Source organism: Strigops habroptila, chromosome 2 (assembly GCF_004027225.2).
Source record: "Strigops habroptila isolate Jane chromosome 2, bStrHab1.2.pri, whole genome shotgun sequence".
NCBI classification, from domain to species: domain Eukaryota; kingdom Metazoa; phylum Chordata; class Aves; order Psittaciformes; family Psittacidae; genus Strigops; species Strigops habroptila.
In genome coordinates this window covers 9,681,159-9,704,900 of record NC_044278.2, presented here as the reverse complement: position 1 = coordinate 9,704,900, position 23,742 = coordinate 9,681,159, and the positions used below count along the sequence as shown (strand labels likewise).

At 44.5% G+C, this 23,742-nt stretch overlaps 3 protein-coding genes across 10 annotated transcripts in view; 2 read left to right on the top strand and 1 right to left on the bottom strand.

The window, feature by feature from the left end:
- The window catches only part of FAM162A (family with sequence similarity 162 member A), a 9,092-nt gene extending 6,702 nt beyond the window's left edge, over nucleotides 1-2,390 (bottom strand). The window contains exons 1-2 of one of the 2 annotated variants that reach the window (XM_030472019.1): nucleotides 2,217-2,390; nucleotides 359-484 (exon numbers count right to left, since the gene is read on the bottom strand). In XM_030472019.1, the coding sequence (XP_030327879.1) occupies nucleotides 359-437 (79 nt within the window). In that variant the 5' untranslated portion in view covers nucleotides 438-484; nucleotides 2,217-2,390. Of the gene's footprint in view, nucleotides 1-358; nucleotides 485-1,485; nucleotides 1,970-2,216 lie in introns of those variants that run through there. The other variant, XM_030472018.1, reaches the window with a different exon arrangement.
- Nucleotides 1,602-16,978, top strand: CCDC58 (coiled-coil domain containing 58). 7 transcript variants are annotated; one of them, XR_003989453.1, is made up of 7 exons: nucleotides 1,688-1,795; nucleotides 2,576-2,701; nucleotides 3,715-3,861; nucleotides 7,817-7,876; nucleotides 10,524-10,685; nucleotides 10,821-10,934; nucleotides 12,221-12,810. XR_003989453.1 is itself a non-coding variant. In XM_030472020.1 (5 exons), exons 1-5 carry the CDS (start codon nucleotides 1,745-1,747, stop codon nucleotides 10,869-10,871), a joined length of 435 nt encoding a protein of 144 aa, XP_030327880.1. In that variant the 5' UTR covers nucleotides 1,602-1,744; the 3' UTR covers nucleotides 10,872-12,073. The 7 variants fall into 7 exon arrangements, 2 of the variants coding, with proteins under 2 accessions (XP_030327880.1, XP_030327881.1); XR_003989450.1 differs by lacking the exons at nucleotides 10,524-10,685; nucleotides 12,221-12,810 and adding an exon at nucleotides 16,892-16,978; XR_003989449.1 differs by lacking the exons at nucleotides 10,524-10,685; nucleotides 12,221-12,810 and adding an exon at nucleotides 12,817-13,099.
- On the top strand, nucleotides 13,202-23,742 carry CSTA (cystatin A). The gene is made up of 4 exons (XM_030472023.1): nucleotides 13,202-15,251; nucleotides 16,892-17,078; nucleotides 21,741-21,842; nucleotides 23,519-23,742. Exons 2-4 carry the CDS (start codon nucleotides 17,013-17,015, stop codon nucleotides 23,645-23,647), a joined length of 297 nt encoding a protein of 98 aa, XP_030327883.1. The 5' UTR covers nucleotides 13,202-15,251; nucleotides 16,892-17,012; the 3' UTR covers nucleotides 23,648-23,742.

Genomic DNA, 23,742 nt, shown 5'->3' with positions numbered 1-23,742 from the left:
AGACCTGTACGCTCCTTTTGTCCAGCATCAGCAGGCCATGAAGGGAGCCTGTTTTACAGGAAGTCCGATGAGAGCATCATAACTGTCCCATACATAGGGAAAAAATGTTTAATGGCCTGAGCTTTACCTGACCAACTCCAGCCTTACAAATGAACCAAGCCCATGATTCAGACTGACTCCTGCAGGGCAGGCACAATTTTATAAACAGCTGGAGCTGGTTGTACTATGAACAACTGCAGAAGCATTTTGGCTCATGTGATGTTCCTAAACACTGATATTTACTTCGGGGTTGAAGAGTCTGTTCTAGAGCACAACGGAAGAGCCTCAATGTAGCATGATTGTTACCAAAAACTCTTACTTTTTGGCTGATGTTGACCTTCTTCCTGGGGTTTAATGCAAACCCTTCTGCTTGTATTTGGATCCATTCCTTTAATCATCCTCAGAATTGAGGGAGTATTTCTTCCCAGCAGTTGAACAGCCCCACCTGGAGGAGAAAGCAAAGGAAGCAAAGAGGCCAAATCTAACTCAGTACAGTAGAAAGAGAGAATATTAGCTTTTAAATGGAAGTGGTTTAAGTTTTTTCTAATATTACACAAGAAACTGCAGCTTTAGTTGTAACAGAGCCTGCCAAAGAAACTAACGGTTGCCTATAGGCTCTGAGTTAGGCTTCTCTATTAACCTTACTGAGAAAAATGGGAATACAAGATCACAGCCTACAGTTTCTAAAACACAACACACATCACAATTTCAAGGCAGGCATCTATTCAGATACACTTTGAACGGTGCTATTTCCAGGACTGCATACCAGCGTTATACAAAAACCTTGTCACATCCCAAAAGCAAGTCACAGACTTGACAGAGTCAAAAAAAGCCAAAAAAGCAGAATATCGCCATACTGAGACACCTAGACGGGGGCACCTTTATATGAAAACATGCTCAAGAAAAAGCTTTTAGTTCATTAATATATTAAAAAAAACCTCACAGGAAGAAAGAAACACCCAAAACAAAACAAAAACCAAACCCCAAAATCAAACAAAAAACACACAAAACCCCACCAAAAAAACCCAAACAAAAAACCAAAACCAAACAAAAGCCACCCCAACTTTGAAAGGCAAAAGAGCATTTCTAAACATAGAAATTTAGTCTTTTCTTCTTTATGCTGTCTCTCCTATGAAAAAGAGCCGCCCTTCATTTTTTAGGCATAATACATTCCAGCGCTGCAAAGTTTACATTTATAGGCGGACAACCCCAACCAAACCCTTTCCAAGGTCTCCAGAGATGGAAGGTTCTTCAGTCAGCTTGGAGGCCGCCAGCCCCACACACGGTCTCCAAAGCTTCGCTTCACTTCGCTTCTCCCACCGCCGCACCACCTGCAGCGGGGCCGGGGCCGCCCGGCGGATCCCCGCTCCCCGCCGCACCGGGCCGGGCCCCTCCGGGCTGACAACACCGCTGACGGCCCCCGAGCCCCGCGGGGCAGACACTCACCGGCGCGGCCCCACATCGCGCTGCCCTGGCTCCTCAATGTCACCGCTGGGCCGGCGCCCGGCACCGGCACTGGAGGAACGCGCGAACGTGCACGGAGGCCGGGGCCGCGGCGGGGAAGCGGGGCGCCCCGGAACCCTCTAAGCGGCGGAGTCGCCCTACGCCGCCGCTATCGGTGCCCGGCCGGGGGCCGCTCCACCTCCGAGCGTCATCCCGCCTCCCCGCTGGATTGGCTGGCGCCGCGGCCGTCGGCCTTTCCAGTATGGCGGCGCCCGGCGGAGCGGCGAGCTGTGAGGACTTCGCCGAGTTCCAGGTAACCCGCGCCGGGCGGTGCGGGGGGTGCTGCGGGTGATAAAGGGCGCTCCCGCCGCCTCCCCGCGCCCGCCGCGCTTCCGGCAACGCCGTGTGCGGCCCTGAGGGAGCAAGCGCCCCGTTGGGGGGCGGCGAGGTCACCCCTCCCCGCATCGGGCGAGATGCGGCGGCGGGGAAGGGGGCCCGGCCCGGCCCGGCCCGGCCTTCCGGATACCCTGTCGGTGGGAGAGGGGTATCCACGGGCAGGGAGCGGGGCAGGGGAACCCCCCTCCCGAAGAAGGGACCCCGGGACGGGGCGTGGAGCCTCCGTGCGCGCCCTCACGTTGTTTAATGGAGAGTGAAGCGCGCCGCGTGTGGTGCGAGCAGCGTCCGGGCCGGCGGAGGAGGGGGGTGGTCGCTGTCCTGTTCCTTAAATATCTCACCCTAAAATAGGTGTTTCCTTTATTTAATTCGAAGTTTGGTGCGGGTTGTGCCCAGTTTCCCTCCTGGAAGCGTGGACGGGTGGGGATGGGGCCTTGGGCAGCGGCTCTGCGGGCGGGTTACCTGAGGGTGCTCGTTACTCGGCGCTCACCAGCTCTGTCCCCCCCCTCTGGCCTTTGCTGCTGAGGAAACTGGTTGGTTTTACAGCACATGCTTCTCTGCACGCAGGAATTGTGCGTTTGCTGAGGGCTTTTTGTTGCCGTTTGTAAGCAATCCACTTCGTTTTCTAATGCACGTTTTTTGTAGTAGGGTTTTTTTTCAGGCATATAAGCAAATACTATTGTTATTTTGTTAAATACAGGAGTTTCTCAGGGTGATGAGGACGATCGATGACAGAATTGTCCACGAATTAAACACTACGATTCCAACTGCTTCCTTTGTGGGGAAGATTGATGCCAGCCAGACGTGTAAAGAACTGTACCAGTCTGTGAGTGTGCTCTCCTTCGACTCTTCACTCTCTTATGGATGTTTTAAGTGCCTATAAAGCATACCCAGTTTCTAAGGAAACCACTGCCTTGATATATTAGAGTCATAGAATCAACTAGGTTGGAAAAGACCTTTAAGATCATCAAGTCCAACCCTGGGACTGCCAATTCTACCATTTAGTCCATCCTCTAGTGTCACTGAGGGTCTCATCTACACGGTTTGTGAACACTTGCAGGGACGGTGACTCCAGCACTGCCCTGGGCAGCCTGTTCCAATGCCTGAGCACCCTTTGGGGAAGGAATTGTTCCTAATCTCCAGTCTGAACCTCCCTTGGTGCAGCTTGAGGGTGTTTCCTCTTGTCCTGTCACTTATTACTAGGGAGAAGAGACCAGCCACCTCCTGGCTCCATCCTCCTGTCAGGGAGCTGCAGGGAGCGGTAAGGTCCCCCCTGAGCCTTCTCCAGACTAAACAACCCCAGTTCTCTCAACCATTCCTCATCAGACTTGTGCTCCAGGCCCTTCACCACCTTTGTAGCCCTTCTCTGGACCTGCTCCAGTAACTCAGTACTCAGTTGTAACTCAGTTGTAGTGAGGGGCCCGGAACTGAACACAGGATTCGAGGTGCAGCCTCACCAGTGCTTTATGTACCCATAATTGGCATGCTTGACTTCTCTATGCATCTAACCTGCATGCATGTAACAGTTACTTCAGTTTTAAACCACGTGGGGAACTTTTTTGGTCTGCAGTAGTGATACTTGAGGTGCACTTCAGGCCTCAGTGGATGGTATTAGCCCTGTCGACTTCTTTCTTTGCAAGGCTCCTGCTCATGTGTATCTTTGATTTTTGAGGAACTTGTTACGTGTTGCTAAAAGCAGTGTTGCTTCTAACCTAGAGTCAGGGGATTTTCTATAGGCACAGCAATACCTTGACTTTAGAAAGCCTTTCTTTTAACTTGTAACTCAGAGTATTTTATTCTCTGTTGAGTTGTTGTGACTTTCTTTCTCTCCCCACTTAGTTGATGGATGCTCACACCAGCAGAGAGAAAATCATCAAAAACTGCATCGCTCAGACTTCCAGTGTAGTGAAAACTCTCAGAGAAGAGAGGGAAAAGTCCCAGGATGATGTAGCATTATTAAAGCAACTCAGGAAAGAGCAGACAAAGGTGAGTGGTGAAGCTTTTTAGAGATTACTTAGAGAGGAAAAAGAGGGTATCTTTCCCAAACGGGAAGACCAGTGTGATGGAGAGAACCTGAAGTGGATCCTGGCTTGGGCAGTCTTTTCCAAGGTTCTTGCTGGCTAGGTATATGAGAACTGTTTCCCCTAGCCCTCAAGACAGAACTGCTTTTATCCTGCAGTGGAGCATTTTCTGAGATCCTGTTACACAAATGCCATAGAAAAAACTTAGGTACTTCCCCGTGGTGGGCTCTAACCTTCACTGACTAACACCACTTAGCATATAACTTACCTAAGGCTTGCTTAGTCCTTTTAAAATACCTGAAGGTTCGTTTTGCCTTTTTGAGATCTTGTAAAACTAGTATGTCTGCAAACAGCAAGTATGGGTGCTAAGATGCAAACACCAGAAGATAATGTGTATGACTCTTGCACCACACAGTTATGCAGCCTTGAAGCTGTCCCTTTTCATCGTCACCCTAAGAAGCATCATTCTTACTTGGTGTATTAAATGGAATTCCTGTCCTCTAAGAGGAGCTTCCAGGCAACCTTGAATTCCACTTAACTGACTTTTTTGTTGTTTAGTATTTCTTGGATTAATTTTTTGAGTACCTTGTGATGGCGTGAGAGAGATTTCTAGGTTTACATAGCGAATTTTCATGTGCAAACACCCTCTCAACCTTCTGGCCTCTGGATAGAAAGTGTATTTCCCCAGAGGAGACCTAGATGAAGCATCAGAAGCGGAGAAGGGAATCCCACTGAAGCTCTTGCCTGTGTTCCAGGCCCCGCTTTGTAGGGAAAAGGGTACTGCATGTGTACTAGGAGTGGAGATTAGCAGCGATGTGGACTGTTCCGTTGATTTCTCTTCCAGACCTGCTCTGTATGGCTCATGTGCACTTCTTTTCCACACCATATACTTGCATTATGTACCAAATAAGACTGCTTATTGCTTTTTTCTTTTTTGCTTACACTGGCTAGGTGTGTGTTATGCTCAACAGTTTAGTGAGCCTTCCTCTGCTGAGGACTGTCATAACCAGGGTTTCCAGTGTAAGGGTGAGTTCTTCTCATAACAGCCAGATATCCCACCATCACATATACATATATATGGTCCTGTATGCTGGGTGTGGCTTTCCCTGCTGCAATAATAAAAGAGTTGAAGAGACCAGTGCTAAAATTTTGCTTTTGTGGTGCTGAAGTACCTCATAGAATCACAGAATGGTTTGGGTTGGAAAGGACCTTAAGATCGTCCAGTTCCAACCTCCTGCCATGGGCAGGGGCACCTCACACTAGACCATGTCACCCAAGGCTCTGTCCAACCTGGCCTTGCACACTGCCAGGGATGGAGTATTTGCCACTTCTTTGGGCAACCTGTGCCAGCACCTCACCACCCTCACAGTAAAGAACTTCTTCCTTATATCTAACCTGAACCTCCCCTGTTACACCTCTGCTTCCAAGAGGAGCTACTTGTAGCCCCTGCTTTCAAAGAGCAGTTGGATGCTGATGCAGCTGTAGTAAAAGAACTTCCTGAGGGGATGATTTGAACTCAAGCATCTGATTTTTCCCAGGCACTGAGTGAATGAAATGTTTGTTGTTGTGCTCTTCAGAGAAGTGCTCTGTCATGAGCTCAGGTTTAAAGAACCAGGTGGCAGGTGAGTGCTTTTATTCTTAAAGCCTCACTTAGGGAACTGCTAACAAGCATCTGTATTAGTTACTGAGCCCAGAACCTATCACTGAAACCACTGGGAGGATTGCAATGATAATGTTGACTAGTTGGAAGTGATTTCAAATGTTAAAAGCAATCCATGATTTGGAAACATCCCAGAAAGCTTTTGATGAGCTGACCTCAAATTTTCACTTGGACTTTATGAGGTGCATCTCTCCCACCCCCTTCTTGGATTTTTTTAGTTCTCTGAGAGTGGTGTTCTGTCTACAACTGCGATGAGCTATCTTGACAGAACAAATCCTACATTTAAGATTATGCATTTCAAATATATATTCACTTGGTTGCAATACAGATCTGCTTTCTCATTTATGTTTCTCTCATCCTACTAATGGTACAAATCGGAGGACTTTATCCAAAATTCTTACTTCTGGGTCACTGAATAAGAAAACTTGGAGTAGTGTCAGTCTAGCAGCTAAATCTTTTAATCTACTTACATTGAACCATCATTTGATTATTGTATTAATTTGTTATCGTCTTAGTTTACTTGAATGAATTAGCAGAAAATAGCCAACCAAATAAATCCTGGAAATCCAAACCATACAGCGTAATGATTAGCAGCTTTATCAAGTGAATTAGTAAAGCTTGTTAAAACGTGTCGTGGTTTAAGCGCAGCTGGTAACTCAGAACCACGCAGCCGCTGGCTCATTCCCCGCCTTCTCCCCCCCCTCCCCGGCTCCCACAGGGATGGGGAGGAGAATCGAAAGAATGTAACTCCCATGGGTTGAGATAAGAGCAGCCCAGTAACTAAGGTATAATACAAAACCACTACTGCTACCACCAATAATAATGATAAGGGAAATAACAAGGGGAGAGAATATAAAACTAAAAGAGGAAAAGGAAAAGAAAACACTAACCAGCAGTGATGCACAATACAATTGCTCAGCACCTGCTGAGCGATACCCAGCCCGTCCTGAGCAGTGATCTGGACCTTCCGGGTAACTCTCCCCAGTTTATATACTGGGCATGACATGCTGTGGTATGGAATATCCCTTTGGCCAGTTTGGGTCAGGTGTCCTGGCTCTGCTTCCTCCCAGCTTCTTGTGCCCCTCCTCACTGACAGAGCATGAGAGACTGAAAAGTCCCTGGTAGGGATAAGTGCTACTGAGCAACAACTAAAACATCGGTGTGTTATCAGCGTTGTTCTTAGGCTAAAGTCAAAAACACAGCCCTGCACCAGCTACTAAGAAGGAGAAAAATAACTGTTACAGCTGAACCCAGGACAAAATGTCAGATTATGTTTTAAAACCAACAGCAAATTCCGCTGTATAGCCATGTTGGTTGACACTATATTGCTGTTCAGTTCTGCAACTCTAAGGAAAAGGCTAAAATATTTTTGCTCAGGCTTGGTGTCAAAGGCAGTTAATGTTACAGTCAAGATGATTGTAAACCTCTTCACATGCTCTAGCAAGAAGAACCTCTCTTTGAAGAGTGGTTCTTTTATAAAGACTAATCTGGGTCATCTAGTCACTCTGTGGATGCTGGATTGTTATTTCAAACAATTTGAAGTCCTATTGAGGAGGTAAAGGTCCATCCAACAACTGTAGTAGTTGTGTGTGTCTGGACATCTTACTTGGAATGTTTTTGATGGGATTTCTGTCTTGGCTTGCATCTGTTCACCAACTCTAACTGGAACCATGTGTTTAAAAGGGTTAAATGCTGATCCTTAGTTTGTTGTGACTCCAACAAAAATACATCCGAATTATAAAAAGTGGCAGATGGTTCTTAAATCTCTTGCTTCAGGGCCTCATGGCATGGTTACATTACTGCAGGTCACCTGAACACAACTGTCACACCTGCCCCTTGGGCTTTCTGATGGGTGCAAATCAAAGAGTCTTACATTTCTTATGCTGAGTGTTCAAGAACTGTATATTGTGGTAGTTCTTGCTGGAGCTTTTGCATCTGTGTAAACCTGATTTGTCCTGCTGTAATCACATAACATATTAACAGGTTCATATAGCATGAACGTACATGATCTGTTCTTGTAGACCCTTTTTTGGTCAGTACACAGAGTAAACAGCAAAGGAAGTGGAGAGGATCTCTTTATGATCTTAGTTCTAAGTCTGGAATCTGAGACCTGTGCTCAGTCCTAGCTTTGCTGCCAGCTTCCTCTAATAATGCATGTGTGGAAGAATGACATCTCAAGGCTGCAGATCTAGAAAGTTGCAGTGGTAGTAAATACTGAAGACTACTGTTTGACAGTAACCTCTTTTGTCTGTTTCTGCAGTTGAAATTGATGCAGTCGGAGCTGAATGTTGAAGAAGTGGTAAACGACAGAAGCTGGAAGGTACTCAGTCATTTAAAATAGTGATGATGTTCTGTCCCGACAGAAAGTCCTGCACTGGAAGTGTGGGACTGGTGCCTTATGAGACAGGTTTATTAGAAATAGGTCAGGGCAGTGATGGGGGAAATGTTTCAGGCCAGACATTTCCCCAGCTCTGGATAACAGAGATCAAAGCGTTTGCACTGCAAAGGAAAGAAAAGCATCAGATTTAGGGGGGAGGAAGGACTGTGGGGTACTCCCTGTGCACATCCCTTTCTACTCCTTGCCCAGTGGCTAAGTACTTTGTAGACTTTTCCATGGTGGCCTGTCTGAAGAGCTTTGCTGAGCCTCCAACAGTGTCAGAGAGATGAGTCTTTCAGATCTGGCTGTGTGGTATTGATGTTGCTTCTCAGCAGAGGCCAAAGGAGGGGGGGGGGGTGCTGTAGAAGTTGAACGTTTTCCTGCTGGAGCTTCTGGTGCTCCCTGGTGCAAAGGGCAGGATTGCTATTGCTCTCCTGTGTCAACAGAGGGGGCACATCACCCTCTGGACTGATGGCCCCTGATGCTGTCTTGTTATAAAGTGATCTTGACGCTGAGCTTAAATTCTGAGGTGGCTTTATTCTGTCGCTGCAGCATTTCACATCTAGCATCCTCTTCTGGTTTGTTGTAGTTTTTCAGAACTTTCAGTACTGTATAGAGAACCTCTTTCCCTCTCCAAATGCAAAAAGGATTTTTGTCTCCCTTTGAATACAGGCAGAAATATCTCATTTAGCTGCCTGTAAAAACATGTCACTGAAGGAATTAGAACCAGTCATAATTGCGGACCGAATGCAATTTGTAACATGGAACTGGTTATTGGTTTGCAGGTGAGGACCTCCACTCTTTTTTACTGTTGCAGACTTCTAGTTGGAAAGTACCCTTACGTGATTACATTAACCCTAACCAACTGAAAAGTGACTGGAAAAATCTGACTAGGAAACAGGTATTTTCCAACACTACTCTGGGTAGCTGTAGCAAAAGTGCCATACAGAAAGATGCTGCTTTATAGAAATACATGCAGCAGAATGTTTGGCTGATACCAAACAAGGAATTGGCTTCCAAAACAAGACACTTCCATTAGTCTCTGGTATAGCACCTCCCCACTGGAGTTTATCATTGAAGTGTATTATATTAACATGTAAAAGACATCAAAATCAAACTTCTGCATAGTAACATGAACGCTAAGGTTTCCTGTCTGAAAAATGAGAATAGCGCTTCAGAGGTAGACCGATGGAGTTAAGTGGCCTGAGTAACACACTGAGATCTGTGGGTCAATGATCCTAACAGTAGGAGGCAGTGTTAGTAAGAGTGTAGTATTGATCTTCCTTCCATAGGCTGCAGAGTTACTGTTACAAAAGCTTTAAAAGGTTGCATGATAGCAAGCAAGCTGGTGTGCTGTTTGATGCAAGAGACCCTTACGGTGTTTTAGAGTGTATTTCCAGTGACCCTTAAAATGACTTTGACAGACAATGGACAAAAATGGTGCAATTTGCTTATTTTACCAATAATTTGAATGTTTCTGAATAAGAACCCTTATGGCTCTTAATTTCTACAGTTTCCTTCTATTGCTTAACTGATCTCAGACCACTACATACTCTTCACTGTTCCAGAGGTGTCCACTGCATGTGGTAACATAATGTGACATGCTGTCTGTGTGTGTGAAAGAAACTATCACAGCTTTTGTTTTTCTGCAATACGAAGCCATTTGTAATATGTGTCTGTTTCTTAACATAAATTACATTTGAAAAATAAGTTGAAAATGACTCAAAAATTGTTAAGAATCAATGCTAAAGCTAATGCATGCTCCAAACTTCACTTCTGATGAAGTTGCTGTAGGTTCTGAACTCTGAAGAGGGAGATCAGCTGTAGAAGATTCTAGGAAGATACAGTTTAAAAGAGTGTGTATATATGAAGTGATACATAGCTTCTCCAAAATCACGGTCCCACTCACTTTGCATGTGGAGCCAGGGGGAGAGTTCACGAAACTTGATCTCCTGACAATCATGGGCATTTGGATCTGAAAAGGCCTGGGCAGCTTGGAAAACAGGAGTGCTGGTGGGGGAGCTGGTAACTGCCAGTGCCTCAGCTTGGTGCTAGGTGGTGCTCGTGTCGCTTTTCAGGACATGTGCTGGACAAAGTTCAGAGCCAAAACAATAACTAGATTGCTTGTGCAGAGCACCTGTAACTTTGGTGTGAGCCTGTGTGTTGTGCTTTCAATTCAGACTGCCTGACTTTAAATAGTCACATTTATTGGCCCTCCTTAGCGCAAGCAGTCTGCTTCACAAGGCCCAAAGTTCAAGCTAAGTAAATGTGATCTTCAGTCTCTAGTTCTGCGTGCTAAATTTTACTCGGAGAAGGTGCCAGAGGTGAGTGAGGCAAGAGCAGTGTGCCCTTTGCATAGGCAGCATCAGGACCTGCGCTCAGATAACTGAAAGTGTGAACGTGGCTTCCAAGAGCTCTTGCACCTCTTCTTAGCTGTCATGACAATGTAAAATGCATTTGCTCAGGAAAGAGAAGAGTACAGTGTCCAGATTTGAATGCCAGAGTGAACTTAACAGAACACAGGTGGTCAGTAGCTTTCCACTGGTGATTCCCCCTCCCTCTTTTAAAATAAACCAAAAAATTAAAAAAGAAAAAAGGCATCAGCATCTTTGATGATAACAGACTACCAGGATTATGAGCTTGCCTTATCTGAGGGGTAACACCCTTAGTGCTATGCAGTCCCCCAGCATCAGGCTGCAAACTTTGGATTCACCAAAGCCAGGAGAGAAGGTGAATGGAGACAGATGCTTTGGTAAGTACCATTTATTGGTACAGCAGGGCTGGGTAGGTTGAGATGGGTGCTAAGTGAAGAGGGAGTTGCCTGAAGTTTTGCTCATCTCCTGGAGGAGGGCTGATTCGCTTTTGCTCTTCTGTTTTGGTGTCTCAGGTATTTAATGAACGTTGCCGAATTCACTACAAGCCTCCGAAGAGTCAATGATGTGGGGTATTTTCCATCAAGGTGGTCCATAACTATCAGAGCCAAACTGGAAAGAGACCTTGGGTGAGCTGTGTTGTGACCCTCCAGAACCAGTAGAACCCAGTCTTGTTTTGTTTTGGACCTACTTAGCTGAAATTTCAAGATTGACATGATTCTCCTGTAATTAAGAGAAAACAACTCATCTTTTGTACAAAATATGTGAACAAATGAATTTTATAGTATTAAAATAATTTTCAAATGGAATGCGAAACTGGCATCTTTCTTGCACTTGTACAACTTCAACAGTCCTAGAGGGAAAGAAACAGTAAAAACCAGCTCTGAGCAGGGAGGACAGGGCTCTCCCTGAACTGGTGCATGTTAAACTATCAGTGAACATGGTGTCCTTGTGCAAATAATATGCTAAAATCTGAAAGGAAATAAAACATTGCAGAATGATCAGCAAGCGTAGGTTCAGCAGCCCTGAAAGGAAGAAGCTGTCAGCATTGTTCTGAACTGCTCAACATTGGCAGCGTTGATTCAGAGCTGCATGTGGGTGCAGGTTTGCCAGTGCTCCCACAATGCTGACAGGCAGCATCTGTCACATACTGGCCTTTGGTCTGCATTACTAAGTTCTGCAGTTTTTCTTTAAATAGAGAACATGGTGTCAATTAAAACCACTTTGGAGTGGAGATGAAGATAAGTCTTGTTCAGGAATGAGGCAGTTTACCATCCCTCCTTCTGAAATTAGAAATTAATTCCATAGGTGAATTGCATTTGAACTGGGAAAATAGCTGTGCATACCTGATCCTGTTGCTTCTGGCCATAGTTGTATATTTAGAAAGCTTTAATGCAACACCTCTGCAGTTAAAAGCGGATAAGTATGAGGAAAGCAGGATTGCTGTAATTATACCTTGAAGTTTTACTAACTCTTAACTGGCTGACAGTCAAATAACAAGGTCTCCTTGGTTGCCAGCTGGTTTTATTACTTATCCCTAAGTCTTTAAGAACCCTTGAACTTGAAGAGAGTCTTAAAAATACAGTCATCATCTTGCGAATGCTTTGGAATTCAGTAACTACCAAAATTACTGTATACTCTCACTTCCCTAAAAGCTGTGCATACATGGGGTGATCGCAAGTAAACGTAGGAATGTACCTGTGTTACTGGAAAGCTGGCAAAAATCTGTGCAGCATCACCTGGTTTATAGTTGTTTGCCCAGAAGAGACTCAGACTACTTGATGGCCTTTATTTTTAGGCAACAGAGACATTAAGTCTCACTTTTCTTTGAGAACAGGGCAGAAATATAATTTAAGTCTTTGAGGCTATAAATCCTAATGTTCAAACTTAATTATTTTTCCCTTTTTTCCCCAAGATACTGCAACTGCTCTAAGCAGAACTTTACTCCAGTTGAAGTGCTAGTCTCCCTCTTGAAGTATCCTCATTGTTTTTCTGCAACTCTGAAAGCAGAAAACATGTTTGTTCTTCAACTGATAAATTCTTGTAATTGTTTATCCTCAAAGTGGAAATCAAATACTGCTCAGAACTGTGGGCTGAATTGCTACTAACATTATTTTCACAGGAGACAGTCCAGTAACGAGGTGTTGAGAATGGTTAGTTTTGATTGCAAAGTCAGTACTCTAATACTGACCTCTAATGTAGGTGTCTAAAATATTTGTTCTATCCAGGGCTTGGATCTACAACTGCAGGACGAGATGTTCCTTTTAAGTCAGTTGTATGGTAGAAACTTCTGCCAGTGTGTATAGAGAGTTGGCATCAATACTCTTGAAATTCAAGCTAGTATTTCTGTAGAAACTAGAGGTTGTAATGAGAATGAATCACTGTCCTCCTCTACCCATCCAGATGTTTGCTCAGCTGTTGTGGGAAAATAATTCTTAAGCAGATGCTGTGAAAAATGACCTCTGAAATGGATGTGATACATACCCAGATTTGTTTCTCTCTTTTTTTCAGTAGCCCAATTTAGCAGTTGTTACGAGAAAACTAAGAGAAAACCCCCCCAACAACCAAAAAAACCCAACCCAAATGTAGCACTGTTTTCCGTCTGAATATAAGGCCAAACCAGTAGACCTATACAAACCTGTATATGAAGAACTTCTGGCACCGTAAGAAGACTTCTAAGTCCCAAACATCCCTTCTGCAGGTGTTTGCAGCATGTATACAGAGGGTTGCACTGAGAAGTTGAATTACTCTGTTTAGTTTGCTCTGAGCACAGAGGGATATCTCTTACAGTACATGGCAAATCGCACGGACCAGAGGCTGTTTGAGTCTTGCTGTTGAACGTAGTGGAACATTAAGGTGAGTTGCTGGAGTTGCATGCCATGCTTCGGAGCACAGGGAAGGAGAAAATAACTTTGCTGGGTTTTTTTTTTTTTGAGTACTTCAGATCTGCTTGTGAAACAGGATGTTTTGTGATTGTATGTTAATGGCACTGGTATGACCTGTGGGCCCTACTAAAAGGCAAGTAAAATCTCTGTCTAGTGACCCCTGTCCATTCTAAGATCCTGCTTAACCTGCGATTGAATCCTGCTTCAACTGTACCATCAAGGTAGTCACAAAATTACTGGGCTGCTTGACGTCATATGAGAATCAAATCACGGACCCCACAAATACCAGGATTTCATCTTTTTCCTGGTTCTAGCTTTTATTTCTGCAAGTAAAGGCACAACTGATGCCCCTGCCCAGAGTCGAGATCTGCTGCAGGTGGCTTGCCCCACTCTGGGGGCTTTCTCATTGCTTGGAAGAGGTAAATATAGGTGGGCAGATCCTGTTTGCTTGGGAAGTCCTCTCAAGTGTGAGCTGCTTGTTTTCTCCTGTGAAATAGATGTATTTTTTCTGGCACTCAGTGCTGTTGTCTTCTGCAGCCTGTAGGCATGAAAGACTGATGAAATAGGTAATCTCTTTACAGAAGATGTTTAAGGGTAGAATTTGATTGTCTTGGAGCAGACTGAGGGGAAGTGGCTCTTTACTGGTACCAGAGGCTCAGCACAGTCTGGGATATGATAATTTTGTGCTGCTGAAGTTCAGGTTTCTATTAATCCTCCCTGATGTACAATGGCAGAAATCTGAAATCAGGAGGGGAAACCTTTTATGCAGAGCAGCACATTGGAAGTCAAGGCTGTTGTTACTGTAATGACAACAAACAGATCTTCAGTTGGTAGATGGAGGGCTGCTTTCTTTTGGCAGCTCTTAAAATGGTGCAGACTGTGTGTCATTTCATCCAGCCACAATTACGTGCCTTGTCACTGTGAAACCAGAAGACTGACCTACTGACTTAGCTTTCACAATCATTTCTACAGACCTGACTTCATTTCTGGTTTCAAAATAACTCATAAATTCATAACCCTGGGGTTTGGGTTTTGTTTGTTTTGTAATGTACTTATGTTTTTATTGCCTATAACTTCTGCTTCCTAAAATTGCTTATACAGGACCAGAGAGTAGTGGCCTGCAAGCTATAAACATTTATTTCTTCATTACTGGGGTAGTGCAAGATGTTACTTGGCTTTAAAACTATAAAGTGCTGTTCTCCCAGCACAGTTAAGAGCAGTACAGTTAAGAGCAGTACAGTTACGTGTAGAGAAATTGCCATTGTGCAAATGGTGAGCACAGGCTGGAATGGTATGTAACATCGAACAGGTCTCAAATACTGAAGTGTAGACACTGGCTTGTCCATGTTGTGCAAGAGGTGGAATGAGGGTGGCTGTTCTTTTCAAAACAGTTCTAAATGCTGTTTCAGTACATCCAAAGCTTAATAATTAGAGAGAGGTGTAGATGAGGTTGCCTTGGATAGTCCGTTGCCACTGATCATCTTTGATAGCAGGTCTGTGAAACAATCAGCATTTCAAAGTGACTTCATGAACTACATGTGCAGGATGAGTGCTGCATCCACATCTTAGAAATATCACTGGATTTTGGGGGATGTCCATTAGCACTCGCATGGAAAGAAAACAGAGTTGCCTGTGTAATCTTCAGCATCAGCTTGATGACAATTAGTGTTGATTTTCCTTCCCTTCTGCACCAATGTGTGCATTCAGGAAGGAAAAAAAAAAGGTTGTTCTTACACTTGGAAGTCAAAAACCAGCAAACCCTGAAATAGGGAGTCCGGTGAATGATTTCCATACAACATTAACTTTTTTAGTTTCATACCTAGAGTTTTCTCAAGGTTAAAATTTAATCCTCTTAGTCTTTGTGCTCATGTATATTTCTTATTAATCAGAATCAAGAGTTCTCCAGGGGAGTAGTGCTGCTGTGGGGATCTTATCGACATCCCTTCCCATGGGAGTTAGTGAGATCTGCATCCTGGTGTGGAGAGGTTTATAAAATACCCTGGTGTAGCACTGGTGCCACGTGGTTGTTGGACATACCCCATGGCTTGTGGCCTCAGTAAGGTGAGCTGGCTCTTCCAGTTAGTTGTCTCATCTGTCCTGCTGTGTGAGTAAGATGCATGGTAGTGACATGGTGGAAGATGATCAGCATTTGAGTGAATCATCAGCATCTTGTGCAAAAGAAGGAGTTTGAGCTCATCCGCTTGAATTGTTATTAACTCCCTGAACTGGGCTGTGAGGAACTCCTCATCTCGAGTGCTGAATTTGGAGAATGTGGCAGAATCCCAGTTCTAAGACTTCCCTTCATTTGCAAGGACTGGGAGCACTTTTTGTTCAGAAGGATGTTGTCTAAGGACAACTGTTTTTCTCAAATGCCTTTCATCCACTCTCCTGACACTAACACTGCTCCTCAAAGTTTGGTAAATTCTGCACCATCTTTATCAGTAACATGCTGTTACCTTGATCTATATACTGGTGAGTTTAGGGCCCCTACAGCCCCAGTTTCTCAATCTTGGGTCCTTTGTTCCAAGAACAGGCCTTGAAGTTAGATATGAAGTACTTGTTTACAGTCTGTTGCATCACTTGTCATCTGAGGAGCATTGGGAGCCTAGTTAGGACACCGATAAGTCTGTGCTGCACAGCCACCATTGCTGTGGCCATGAATATGCTTGTTCTAGGAAATTCCCTAATGCTGATTCCAGCAGAAATGCCCCTCGCCTGTGTGCAGCACATACTCCCATGGACCCACCCCTAGGGACTGAGATTGCTTGGTCTGTTTCTACTTCTCTGGTCCTAGCTCTGCAACAATATTCCTTCCACTTGTTGGAATGGGGGGTGGCAGGAATACCGAAGGGGAGTAGGTTTTTTCTGTGGTCTTGAGGTGTTGGTTCTCCTTTACCAGGTAGGGCTGCCAACAGTTGCTAGCAATAGGTTGAGTTTGTTTTGAGCTTTGTACATTCACGTATGGTCACGAATGTGACTGTCAGATGTCTGACTGTAACTGTATGTTACAGATTTCAGCTTTGTGTGAAATATAAATACCTTGAACAGCTATTGTGCACACACAACTGCTGTAGTGAGAGGGATCATACGTTGTTTGCCAGGAAATTGGCACAAGAGTTTCATAAAAAACTGTAAATAGTACTGCATATTCAGTTGTTATTATGATTGCAACTGTAAGTTTGATGGGAAAGAAGCAGAAGTAACTTATTTGCAGTACTTGAACCTAGGATTTAATTTTTCCCCTTCTGTTTCTGGTCTTTACCTTGGCACCTTTCTGGTTAGGCAGAGGGTAGTATAGTCACTGAAATGAAAATGCTATCTGCTACTGTTTCTCACTTGCAAGGATGTTGAGACAGCACATTTTCAGTAAGGAAATTACTGCATGCTTTCTTCTGATTTTGAATGGTGTTGGGAAATACTGGGTGTGACTCTAATGCATTTCCTAAGTGCACAGACTAGTCATCTGCACATGGGTGGAGGGGCAAGAGGTTCTAGTTGCAGCTCAAACCAATCGTCTTAAGATGTGGGTAGCTGGGGGCTGTTGTTTGCTTTTCTTATTGACATTGAGACTATACACACTTAAGGTTATAAAGTGGTGTTTTACATTTAGTATTATCAGTGTTTTGGATTGCTTTTTTTCCCCTCTTTTCCCCATTTGTCTCCTTCTCCAGTTCCGTAATGGTAGGCTCCATATGTTACAGGTCATATGATTCCATGACACATGTGTATGTATATATATGAGATGCCTGCTGACTCTGCTCAGACCGCACTAAACTTCCCTCTTCAGAACCACTCAGCATTTCAGAGAAGTTACCTGCCACTATGATGCCTGGGGGCTTATCTGAGACCAAGCCTGCTACTCCAGAAGTCCAGGATATTGTTAACGAGGTGAGTTGTGACCTATCTAAAGATGAAGTCTCTGTCTGCCTACAGAAGATTTTGTAAAGGCTGGGAGAGCAGGTGGTGATACTGAACCAGTGTTTAGAGTGAAGAAGCTAGTGCTGAAAATGTGAATTCCCTTGCCTGCTCAGCAAGTATTTTCTTAGCATTCTGCATAGGTAGTGTTCTGGTAAGACTGAGATGAACCACTTCTCTGTCTCATCCTTGCCAGGGATAGTACTACTGGCTACCTTCAGTTAATGTTCATGTGTACTTCAAAGGCCAGCTCTCTTGTGCCAGCACTGAGGTCACTTGTTTGAAATTAAAGCTGGTATATTTGAGAGGAGAAGATTGTACTTGGTAGAATTAATTCCTCACTGAGGGACATGGATAGGACAAACCATGTAGAAGTATGCACTAAAGATATATGCAGAACAAGGCTATGGATGAATGGCATGTTTTCTGCTGGTATCTTGTGTTTTCTGGAGTCACAGCTGTGGTGCAGAGCCTGCTGGCGAACCAGTGAGCGAGGTGAGCCTGGCAGTGTGAGTCCAATTGCATGGTGGTTGGTTGTGGGCATCAATCCTGCTCTGGAAGCAGCTGTGTGAACAGCACTTCTGCAGATCCTCTAATGCCCTGCAGTGCAGCAGCTCTTAAAAGCGTATAAAGTATTTCCTGAGAAGTGGAAGGGGAACAACATGGATTGGGAATGCTCCTTTTGTGACTCACCCAGCCAATCCCCTTCACCCTCCCAGCTTTGAAAGAATTGCTCATCCCTCTTTGGCAACTGCACAAAGCATAATTTATGCCCTCCTTGAGGAAATAAAAATAGGAAGTAGTGGAGATGAACATATTGGCCAATATTGCTGCACACACCTTGTGTGCTGGGCTCCCAGCTTCCTCCTTTGCTGTGTCATAGAGGACAGAGTTTGCACCAGCACCATTCCATGTCTCTTGCTAACTTCCAGGCTGAGACCAGGCAATGGTGAAGGCAAACTTAAGGTGAGCTGGGCTGTGCATGTGGAAGGGCAGAGCCACCAGGAGATATCTGTAAATAGGCTGTGTGGGCTGGTGTCAGAGTCCAGTACTCCGGCCAGGTTCTTTGAGATATTCCACACGTGGAGGATATACTGTTTAATATCTAATTTACTTATTTGATTCTATTTCATGGTACATGGAGCTTTTGATTTAGCAGAGTGATACAAATATAGTGGTAGCACAATACAGATATATTACTCTTAGCGAATACAGCAGTTGGTGTGACACCACCAATGCGATCTCCATGTGGTCTCTCTAATATACTCATTGTCATGACACTAGGCATCCTCAGTCACCAGGAAGGAGTACGTGGATTGAAGCCAGTTCAAGCCTGCTGTTGTCTTCAAAATTCTTTAGTTCATAGTTTAGTTTTCATCCTTTGTGTCAGGCAGAGCACTGTATTCACTCCACCCATACTGGTCTGCCTAACTCTGGGAGGTGTTCACATTCTTTTAATGAACTCAGAGTTACACCACCAGTTGATCCATTCAACTGACATAGCTATTTATCTAAATCAAACACTTTCTGGTCCCCTTTGTGTTGAGATAAAGTCAGCCTTTGTGCGAGCTATGGTCAGCCACACCCTGCATTTTCTGACTTCCTTAGGTACATCACTCTTGCCCAGCTCCTCTGAGCCTTCTTCCGTTGTAGGGCTTTGTTGGTTAGTCACAGCTGGCGCTGCAAGAGTTGATTTGAACCAAGTATTGATGCTTGGTCCTCTCACTTCGTGGCACCAGCTGAAGTGGCTGCGTTCGACACCGGGTTGGATGGGGCTTGGAGCAACCTGGTCTAGTGGAAGGTGTCCCTGCCCATGGCAGAGATTGGAACTGGATGATCTTTAAGGTCCCTTACAACCCAAATCATTCTATGATTGTATGACACCAATTAAATTACTCAGGAGCAGTATCACTGTTCCTCCTATGCTGGCAAAGTGGTTGAAGGAACAGCCCTTGCAGAGATAGAAACTCCCCTTTACCTGGGAAGGGAGACCCTGGGCAGGGCCCTGTGGCATCTTTGCATATTTGCAGTTTCTGTTTCCACATGTGTAGGATGGGGAGGGCAATGCTTCATGCCATCTGGGGGCTGTGAAATTTGACTAATGAGTCTGTGAGGTACCTTAAGGGCCTCCTTTGAACACTTTGCTAGGCCAGTGTAGGATGCCTGATGCTGAGCTGTGGTTTTAATTCTTGGCTGTTAGGGGTGATCAAAAGATCCTCACCTATTGCAGTGTGTATCAGAGATGAAACCACAGTGCTTAACTGTCAGTGAGCAAACACGCACTTCAAAATTTCTGCCTTGTGCTGAGAACAGGAGAGAGCTCTCACTGGTCCCTCCCACAGAGGCTTTCGTATAATTCTATAAGGCAAATATTCTCCAGGAACAAACCTTACGTTGGGGCAATCCTGCCGTGCTTCCAGCCAGGTAACAGCATGACCCTTTCATGATGCAATTCTGTGGGATTTTATGCTCTGCTAAGCAAAGCAGCAGCTCATCTGATTTGAGGGAGGTTGTGAAGAGCATCTGCAGACCTTGGGATGCCCAAGGTCCATCTGCTCTTGGGATTGCATAATTATTTGCTTACACCTCTGCCTTGTCTGTAGTCACCCTTAGTGAGCTGGGCAATGTTATTTATTCAGTCTCCTTGGTTTACAGCTGTTGCCTAAAACTAGGGAATGTCTTGGGTTTAAGGACTTGTTAGATAAGAACTTAGGAATGTTACATCTTTCCATCTGAGGATTAGGGAGCTGTCTGCCTGGTTATACTGAAGGCTCTGTCTATAAATAACAAATGGGGCATGTAGTATGGGAGAGATTGTAAAACTGGAGAGAACTCCCTTTTGTTTTGTTTTGTGCTGGGAGAAGACTAATGTATACCAAAAGTTGTCACTTTTGCAAGTAGAGCATTCTAGGAGCCTTCCAACCTAGCCAGCTGGAAAAGGGTTGGGAAATGGAAGTTTCCCTGGTTTGCTATAGTCAGCAGCTCCTGAGTTGAAAGTATAGCTGTCAGTTCCCAGGGACAGAAACCCTGTGGAAGCTGCTTGGCAGAAGAGTAAGAGATTGAGGAGCCTGACGATGATGATAGTTTCTGACTGTGTGGAGGTAGCTGATCTAGATATTCCTAGGGTGCTTCTGGGAACCTGCCTGCTAGGAAGGAATGCCAAAGGAGTGGCAGCTGCTCTGGAGGTGGATGTGCTGGGAAAGCCAGTCTCCGTTGTGATGAACCAGATGGGTGGTAAGAAGCTCTGAGGTGCTGCCAGCCCCTTCTGGGGGCTGCCCGAGGAGGCTGCTGAGGCCACGCTCCTCTGCCTGACTTCTGGAATGCATCAGACCGGTGACATGAGTGTCATGTGCAAAGGAGAGGCTGTTGCTCAGCCTGCAAAGGATTGTTCATGCTTTCTACAAGACTAGGTTTTCAGGTTATGTTCACTGCAGTTGCCTTCCTGTATTTGTCATCACATGCATGCGATATGACAACTATATATGTGTCACATATATATATATGTGACACAGCAACTATAGTAGAACAATTATGGTTCTGCCCCTCTGCTCTCGTGAGACCCCACTTGCAGCACCGTGTGCAGTTCTGGTGTCCTCAACATAAAAAGGACATGGAGTTGTTGGAGCAAGTCCAGAGGAGGCCATGAGTATAATCAGGGACTGGAGCACCTCCTGTTTGAAGACAGGCTGAGAACATTGGGGCTGTTCAGCCTGGAGAAGAGAAGCTGCGTTGGAGACCTCAGAGCAGCTTCCAGTGTCTGAAGGGGGCTCCAAGGATGCTGGAGAGGGACTCTTCATCAGGGATTGGAGTGATAGGACAAGGGGTGATGGGTTCAAACTGAAACAGGGGAAGTTCAGGTTAGATATAAGGAAGAAGTTTTTTACCGTGAGGGTGATGAGGCACTGGAACAGGTTGCCCAAAGACGTGGTAAATGCTCCATCCCTGGCCGTGTTCAAGGCCAGGTCGGACAGAGCCTTGGGCAGCATGGTCTAGTGTGTGGTGTCCCTGCCCATGGCAGGGGGTTGGAACTGGATGATCTTAAGGTCCTTTCCAACCCAAACCAGTGTATGATTCTATGATGCCTCAGACATGGGGCCAGACTTCCCCCGCTGCTCACAGCTATCTCACTTTGCTAGCCCCCTGCCCTTTCAGCCTAGTAATTACAGGAATATTTAACCTCTGAGAGAACAGTACCACTGTAATTGATGCTGAACCTAAATCTTGCCCTACACTTTGTGTGTTTCAGGAAAAACTGTTAACACTTTTTTTTTTAATATCTATGTGAACAGTCTGTAGATAACTGCGTATTTTAAGATCCACAGGGCTTAAACTGAGTACTGTTCATAAACACCTAACTGAGCTGTGGGTGTGAATGCTGTCAGCACAGATCATTGTTTCTTCTGGAACCATATAGCCTAGGAACTACATCAGCTAGAAAGTCTTAAGTGTCAGGGGATTTTAAAGAATGCTGAAGGCAATGCTAGGGAAGAGGGCTGGAGGTCTTGGTGCAAATTGAATTATTTGGGGGGTTCCGGGTTTAGTTCATTAAAGGTGTGGTTTGAAAGGATGAAAACTGGAGTGGTAGATATGAAAGAAATATGAACCTGCCAACTATTTTTCCCTTTCTTTTTACAGGTGAAGCCGCAATTCGAAAGCAGGGAAAACAGAACATATGGCATCTTTAAAGCCATAGTATATAAGACTCAGGTGGTCGCTGGGACGAACTACTTTATTAAGGTTTGTATATGTTACAGGAGCTTTGTAATTATGCTTCGTAGTTAAGCAATGTAGGTGACTTGCATAGTGGCTTATAGCAGAAAGGGAAGCAAATGTAGTAGGAAACCACCTGATGTGACTAACAGATGCTTATAAAATTCCTCTATTTGGCACTATTGTAGAACAGGAATATGAAAACTTGTGAAACATGCACTGTGCTGCTTCAGATGTGAATAGTAAGTTTCTTAGGATCATCTCAAAGACTATAGATTGTCTTATCAGCTCAAATTATTTAGTCTTAACTCTGCTTTCCTGTATCCTTTCGAGGCAAAGTAGCTTTCCTGTTGTGTCTGTGTCCTCCAGTTGTGTTTATTATGATGAATTTGAAGTCAGTCTGAGGCTCTGGTGGAGAGTTAGAGTGAATTTCTTAATGTAATGCAAGTATCCCATACTCTGCAGACTAGTTTTGCACGCAAGCGTGTGTGTTGATGTTCTGGTTCTGTGTCACATGCTGCAGAGGTACAGCCTGCCTGTGAGTTCTTCCTGTATTTTCAAACCCTGCTTTCTATTGCAGAGGTAAAATGGGTAATGCTTAATTTGGAACCCTCTGATGGCATCATTCATCCTTTATTAGAAAACCTTAGCCATGGATTTGAGCAGCTTTCAGCTGGGCATATTTGCAGCTGAAGGCTGGAAAGCGTTGTTTAGTGGCAGGTTGGCTTTCTGGAAGTAAGAGCAGACTTTGTGTGTGACTGCTGTATCTTATCCCTTGACAAGGCTCAGAATCTTCATTAATTAAATTGACAGGTAGGGTTTGGGGGCATAGTAATTCTGCAGAGACACATTATGAGCATTTGCTCCACATATTTAGTTGATCCCAGGAAGGACAGATACTGCCAAACTTTCCTCTTTCCCAGGTCCTTCCTTAAAATAACTCTTAACAGTTATTTCTGCTCTGTGAGCACCAGGGATTATACTGGCAGACTACCTATTATACGACCAGTCTGAGCTGTACTTACATCAATGATGTTTTTCCTTTCCTTGGTCCTGTGAGATGTGCTTTTGTGGGCAAAGTACTGAGTGATGAAGAGGAACAATTTACAGGATGGCTGCAGTAAAGCCAGAAGTCATGCCCAGTTGTTTTTCTTCCCTTCGTGCCATCTTTTTGCTGACCTAGGCAATGTAAAATACTTACCTGCTGTCCATGCTAAGCCTCATGACCATACTAAGAAATGAAGATTGACATGTTACTGAACTGGGAGGAATTCCATTTATGACACTGAAAATCAATTTTTTGTCTCTTCTTTCCCAATCTGGCAAGTAACAGGAAACAGTTACTCGTTTTAGCATTAACTGGGATGAGCTCTGTTACAAGATTCATTATTTTATACTTCTGAATTTTCCGCATCACTAGTATTTTACCAGCAGAGTTAGAGCTGAGATGTAATCCAAACCAAGACAAACATAGTGCCACATTGCAGCCACCAGAAAGCACATAGCAACCTCTTGGTGCCTAAAGCATTAAACTTCCTGTTAATACTATGCAATTGGGTTAAGAGCTGTTGAAGTAAAAATGGAGATACTCCTAAAATTAAACTCCTGTGCAAAGATCTTCTTCCAAGTATATAAAGAACATCCTTTTGTTTGAACCTTCTTTGAACTCATGATCCTCACTTTCCCACTGTTTTGGTTTCTAGGTCCAAGTTTCTGATACCGAGTATGTCCACTTAAAGGTGTTTCAGAGCCTTCCTCATGAGAACCAAGGTCCCAGCCTTGTCAGTTTTCAGACTGGCAAAACCAGAGATGATCCTCTGACCTACTTCTGAGAGGCAATGTGGAATGGTGTCTTACTTCTACAAGTTGCATGTGGATTCTGCCTGTGTCAGTAAATGCATGCATATAAAATAAGTTTTGAAAGCTA